The 6,841-nt window shown below is 43.5% G+C and overlaps 1 protein-coding gene across 1 annotated transcript; it reads right to left on the reverse strand.

The window, feature by feature from the left end:
- Positions 1 to 3,576: 3,576 nt before the first annotated feature.
- On the reverse strand, positions 3,577 to 5,332 carry LOC147609261 (tropinone reductase homolog At5g06060-like). Its single transcript, XM_086787667.1, has 5 exons — positions 5,125 to 5,332; positions 4,802 to 5,013; positions 4,500 to 4,733; positions 4,145 to 4,251; positions 3,577 to 4,025 (listed from the first exon to the last, which is right to left on the reverse strand). Exons 1-5 carry the CDS (start codon positions 5,238 to 5,240, stop codon positions 3,873 to 3,875), a joined length of 822 nt encoding a protein of 273 aa, XP_086643793.1. The 5' UTR covers positions 5,241 to 5,332; the 3' UTR covers positions 3,577 to 3,872.
- Positions 5,333 to 6,841: the final 1,509 nt, after the last annotated feature.

Below are 6,841 nucleotides of genomic sequence, written 5' to 3' on the forward strand. Positions count from 1 at the left end.
ATCCACCGGCCGCCGCTGCAGAGGGTGGACGTGAGCACTACTCCTCGGACATTCCGACCGATGCGAGCTCATCTGAGCATGGGGGGAGCACCGAGTCATCATCTGGGTTTGAGTAGTACTCGGACTTGTAGTATCACATTCCATATTGAGGATGTGATTGTATATATTTTTTTGTAAACTCAAGCCATGGGCTACTTCGAGATATGGACTCCCTTGTATACATGTATGAAATTTTGATAGTAATATTGAATTGATTGATCGATAGTATTACATTCATGTCTGTCTTGAATCGTGTAATGACAATGTATGCATTCATGTCGTTCTTATCTTAATCTCCCTCATGCATATGTTCTTCTGCGCGGATACCCTGGAAATTACGCGTGTATTAATGCGTATAAACTGGCAATAACGCGTGTATAAGCGCATCTAAATTAAAGAAACGCGTGTATAGACGCAAGTATAAACGCGTCTGGGACATTGGAACTGAACAGGATGCGGCTATACACCCGTGTATAAGTGCGTCTAATATAATAAAAAGCGTGTATAGCCGCGTGTATCAACGCGTCTGTGTAAAAAAACGCGGCTACACACCTGTGTATACGCGCGTCTGAGAGGTACTGTACACGCGGTTTTACACGCATGTCTCTGGCCGCGATGATACACGCGCTGATACACGAGCCCGCTACTTTTTTTCACAAGTCATTTTTAGCGGCTAAGAGCGCGGGTATGAGCCCGATCCCTTGTAGTGCATGCCATTTCTTCCAAGAGGATACCTAACACGCCCCTCACGATACACTATGCTGGTGTTAATAGTCACATGCAAACTTCTTCCATGCGTCTGCACAAGAACAAGTCTTCTCTGCTTTGCAAATTTATTCATACTTCCCTCATGCTAGTTTCCATCTTCACAACTACAAGCCTTCACCTACATGGGTTCTTCGGTCTTGCATCATGTTACTTTCAACCCATTTCATCTTCATCCATGTAGCTTCACAGCTATTCATTTCGGCCAATGACCTGATTCAAGTTTTTTCGGCTTCCCACACTATTTCTCCTTGGCACATGTATTGTCGTCTATTCCTCATGTTGATTTTTCTCAATTCCCATATGTTCATGCATTTAAACATTCCACATTCCCTTTAGCTTGTATCTATATGTGACTTGAAAAGATATGCCTCCTAGATCATATCGTTTGGCTAGCTCCACATGTTTTCCTTGGTTCCTATGACAATGATCTTATTGTGGCATTCCCAGTCCGCAACCACGAAATCAGGTGCTACTAGTCCATAATGTGCCACTTATCTTGATTGCCTTTCTTTGCCATTTTTCTTCAAAGCTTCACCTTCCATGGTGGTTATCTCATGTGAGGTCCCGAGCTCGCTGTTCTTCTCATTCGAAGTGCTATCAACCCCACTAGGACCGAGTTTATGTGTCTCTAAATCATCTCATATAAGCATGTTGGGACTTTATTAGAAAATTGGCCCTTGCAAACAACTAAGTTGGACTTGCACCCTGATACCTTCCCTACCAATCATTCGTTCCACATGCCAAATAGCTCATTCGTCAGCTATATGGATTTTCACAAAATAGACTGCATAATTGCATTCTTCAGATATAACATGTCTCCAAATTCCATCGTTTGGGCCTCCATCCAGAGCTGCTTTGTTATTCAAGCTTCCGTATAGTAGCTGCAGCTCGGATCCGTGTGGCGGGCCTAACCAAGTATGCCATCTTGTACCCTTCATCCACAGGATCATGTGACAAGTATATGTAATCATGGGAAAATTCCATCGTCTTGATGCTCAAAAATGCTTTTTTCTGTTGTTGGCTACTTTTTGTGCCGTCGGCTCTGTGGTCGTCACAAAGTCCTTCTCAAATTGCTGTTTTTGCCGTTTTGATGATTTTCCTAGATTTCTTGCCGTCCTAGTATCACACGCCCCCATGTGAGCTTCTGGATGATCTTTGCTCTGATACCAAGTGTCACGGACCCCAAGATCAGGGTCTTGGACATCGGGCCGCATGGCGACCCATCATGCCAACTTGTCATGCAACTCGGCTCGATCGACCATTGAGCGCATCATAGGACGATATCACCTTGTCGGGTCACACCCGTCTCATGTATCCCTCGCTCGACTCCACGGCGTTATGGACTCAAGTCATTCCATCCATCTCAAATCCATGATCCAATAGGCCCGGCCTCTCATCAGCCCATTAGCTCGGCACGGCTCACTATCCCAGGCGGCTTCGCCCTTTCCACTGTTTTTCCTTCCGTCGGTTCCATTTCCGCAGTGGCATACTTGCCGTCAAGGTGGGGAGGGCATCCTCTGGTGCACACAGCACCATGTAGCCCCCACGGCAACACGGGAGGCCTAATGTGCCTACCCAATCCGTGAGTGCATTCTATGTGTGCTTAGATATGAGCCTTTTGAGGTCATTACCGATGCCTCCATGCTTTGCCTCTCCTTGCACTTCATCCCTTTATAGATGCATGATATTCGGCGGTGGTCTAGCATACCCCCAAAGCCCCATGGGTCTCGGGTTGGTTTCCCGACCTCACCGCTCATACTGCTTTGCTTTGGTTCCTAATACTACTATGGGTCTCGGGTTGGTTTCCCGACCTCACCGCTCATACTGCTTTGCTTTGGTTCCTAATATTACTATGGCAACAACCTTTTTTTTTAAATGTGAGATTGGGTACTAAATTTTGGTGGTTGGGCAATATGTCTAACAATTGGTAGGTGTTGATTTCTCAATTGGGAAGAATTGTGGACTGGCAATAAGCATGTGCTGCCACGAGGAGAGCCACTGCATGCATGGGATGCCTCAAAGAGAAACGATGACTCCCTTTTTATGACTAAGATAGGGAGACCCCTTAGCGTTAGCGACACCATTTTTAGGAGGACATGGGAGAGATGAGCACAGTCCCTTTTGTGTGTAGAGAACACTGGTGGTGTGTGTTGCCACACGGACGGCGGCCATGGGAGGAGATGTGAGAGCCCTCCCGGCCCCCCTCCCTCATAGTAGGTGCTAGCTCCCCATATATGGACGGCCACTGCTTGTGATGGATGGCCACTACTGGGTGCTACAAAGATCAATAAAGAGGCCCCATGGGAGGGGAAAGAGGAAGAGCTAGAGGTGACCTTGTAGAAGGTGACGAGCCCCCTAGGAGAGGGGCAATGAAGCATGCTCGTTCAAGGGCCCTCCCTTGTGGAAAGAGAGAAGCCCGAGATTGGTGGGTGAAGGGCCTCTCCCTTATTTGAGAAAAGAGGCACTGCACAAATAGGCACACACAAACAGGCACTGCACTGGAGGTTTAGAGAGTGTAGGTGGTTCAATGCTAGGTATGAGAAATGCTGACAATGTCGGTTAAGCAGTTATATACATAGAGCGAGAGGTTGCTAGATGCTAGTTATGGAATGCTGACAGGTGTCGGTTAAGTACTTGCATGTGCATGAAGCATATGTGGATGCATACATGATGCATGGTGTGAGTGTGAACCATTCCTCACCATGGATGTAGGGTGTGAGTGTAAACCATACCTCACCATGTAGTTTTGAAACATCTTCTTAGTTTTGATTAAACATCTTCTCTTCTTTATTAATATAAAAAGGGATATATGCAAGCCTATTCCATCCATCCACCACCGCCACCACCACCAACGGTGGATATATATAAGTCTAATCTGTCTAGTCCATCTAACATCACCATCACCAGTGGATATATATATATAAAGTCTAATCTACATGCTTATGAAGTCTAATATCTACCATCACCACCACCACCAATGGTGCAAGCGTACACACACTCACTCAATCTTCTTACGACATATATTGTTTTGGAATGTTTACCCATAAATAAATATGGCAACCATTCTATGAAAAAAGTGGGCGCACCATGCTTCCTCCGTCCACAACAAGTACTTCGCCGGTGCAGAAAGACGAGCATGGCATACAAAAGAATGCCACCGCAGCAGCTGCCTCCGTCGGAGCTCCGGGGCGGAGGAAATTGGATTCACGCTCCAAGGCCTGCGAGCGACAACAACGTCACCATGAAATCAACTGCAAGAAGGGGATGGTTACGCGACCTGCTGCTGGGTGTCCCTGCCGAGTTACAATTATAATAATAATTCTACATAGTAATTTACCTGTGCGGATAGGTCGGTCTCGATGGTACCCGGCTCGACTGTGTTCACAAGAATGCCATTGTTAACCCATTCGGTTGCTAGCGACCTTGCCAGCTGATTCATGGCAGCTGCAAGGATTCATCAAAGCAAAACAATATAGTACGTTCTGTGCATCAGTAAGGCTCTTAATTAATTAAAGAAACAGAAGACTAATACATTGTCATGTCCATCATGCCCATAGTTAATTGCCTGCCGTATGTATGTTGTTGTTTGCAACGTCAGTGCCAAGCATCGTGCAGGACTGTGTTGTTATTTTCAACCACAATTAAAGGATTGATTGTCATTGGCCGGCGGCATGTATGTATGTATGTTGTACCTTTAGACATTCCGTATGTGCTACATGGAAAAGAGACGCTTGTCAAACTGGCAATGGAGCTAATGAAGACGATTCTACCCTTGCCACAAGCTTTGAGCAGAGGATGAGCCAGCTGCGCGAAGTGGAAAGCTGACTCCAGGTTTGTATTCATCACAGACGCATAATCTTCTTCCGTTATGTCAACCGCGGGCTTCAACTCTACAGTGCCCACGTTGTTAACCTGCCGGATTAACACTAATTATCAGTAATTAGCTCATTCCAAGGCAATAACCATGGCGGTTCTAATGTTGCACGGGATCAACGAGTTGGCAGGATCAGATTGGTAAGATTAATCGTAAACTCAACCAGATGTCCAGTTTCCCGCCGAAATGCTGGGAGACTTTCTGCCACCGAGGCTTCCACCTTCAGACCGGATTCTCTCCACTCATTCACACCTGCCTCCACGTGCGCGCGCGTGCGGGAGCACGTGTACACGGCCGCCCCCAACCCCGCGAGCTCTTCCACTATTGCTTTCCTGCACAGAAGCTGAATTAGTTCGGTGACAAAGGTACAGCTTGGGCACACACATGATCATCATCCGAGAAGAGCTGAGGATGCTTTTGCGCCGTGGCCTCAAGGCCCTCACCCTATGCCGCGAGTGCCTCCCGTTACTAGTGCCGTATGCCCTCGCAAGCTCCATCGATCTGCTACACTAGCCGAGTGCACAGCTGCTGTTGCTGCTGCTTCATGGCCCTCCTCCATTCTCAACGAATAAATGGAAGTTTCTAGTCTCCTTCTTCCTGCATACACACAGCGTATACTGAGGGATCTACCTCCTAGTCGTGGTGTTGTAGTAGTAATGCAGCAGGTGCTGTATATAAAGCTTGTAATCAGCTGTGCTTGAGAGGTGACAAACGTCATGCATGACATCTCAGTGTGTGATTAGTCTCCAAAAAAAAAACCATATTTGAAAACAGAGTTTTTTTGTTTCACGGCAGGAAAATGCTCGTGATAGCTATATTCTATTGATTCCAAAGTTCTTGAGATGCCTCTATTAAAAGGCAAATTATTTAATTTCCAGGGAGCGCGGTACATCAAATACTTTTTGTCATGGACTAAAGAAAGAGGAATGGTTACTTTTTAACCTACATGTTGTTTTGCACACTATTCACTTTGAATGGAAATCTTTTAATCACTATTGAATTTGTTGGACATGGAATTTGTGTTAAACAAAAATTAGAGCATAACATATATTTGTATAAATTAAAAGCATAAACTTTAATAAAAAAATTAAATAAACAAGAGATGAAAAATAGAGTAGAAATTATTGTCGATATAAGATTCGCTTGAGATGAGTGTGACCCTTGTACCAGTCATCTATATTTATATGTATTAGAAAAAAACACTTGCTTTTCAAAAAGATAATTCCAAAAATAAAGCACAAGTGCTTTTGAGTTTATCAACCTACAATCTCTACAAAAATATAGCAAGCATAATATAAAGTCTTGGGCCTATCAAAAGTATAAAATACTATTTGGTATGTATAAAGGTATGAGGCCTTAGCCTTACAAAAATATTGATTCCTAAATACAAAACCATAAAAGGTGTTCACATGTCTTCTAAAATATCTTATAGTGATGCAATACATGTTCCACCATCAATTAACACATAATCCATCGCTCATTCATTGCCTTCATTCAAAATAATATTAGTCAATACACACAGCTGATTAAACACATCAATCCTGACCATATCATAATAACACACACGGCTTGTTTAAATATATTAATCCTGGTAAATGAAATAAATAAAAGATGCATCCAAAGTAAAATATCTCGAAATAAAATACTGGGTGTCCCTATCGAGGTTACAACTATAATGTTATTAGAAAAGATAAAAAGAAAATATAAAAGAATATTAAATTCACCTCAATAGGAGCTTAAAATATGACCTCGTTTTCAAAAGCCATTAGCATTGTTGACGTGAGCAACTCTAGAAAAATAAATTAATCATCTTAAGCAACCTCTATATATAAGATGAAGAGATGAATTAGGAAAAATGTGATAATACAATGTCATACAAATTTTAGACAAAAGTTGACTTTTTCACTTGAGCCCTAGTGTGAGGGGTCCATCATAATCAACTTGATATATGAGCTACATCCCTTGTGGGTTCTCTTTAAACTACTTCCCTATAATTATCCACTGAGTAGAAATGGCTAGAATAGGGGCCACCATGATGTACCGTGCAATGTATGGTTGACCTCCTATTAAAGAGATGCAACTCTTTTTGCCACCTTCATCAAAGCGCTTGCCCATGGGATTTGGAAATTATGTATTTATTATATGTATTATGTACTACTT

The sequence above is a fragment of the Cibotium barometz genome, chromosome 51 (assembly GCF_041138505.1).
Source record: "Cibotium barometz isolate CiBa-2024 chromosome 51, ASM4113850v1, whole genome shotgun sequence".
Lineage (NCBI taxonomy): Eukaryota > Viridiplantae > Streptophyta > Polypodiopsida > Cyatheales > Cibotiaceae > Cibotium > Cibotium barometz.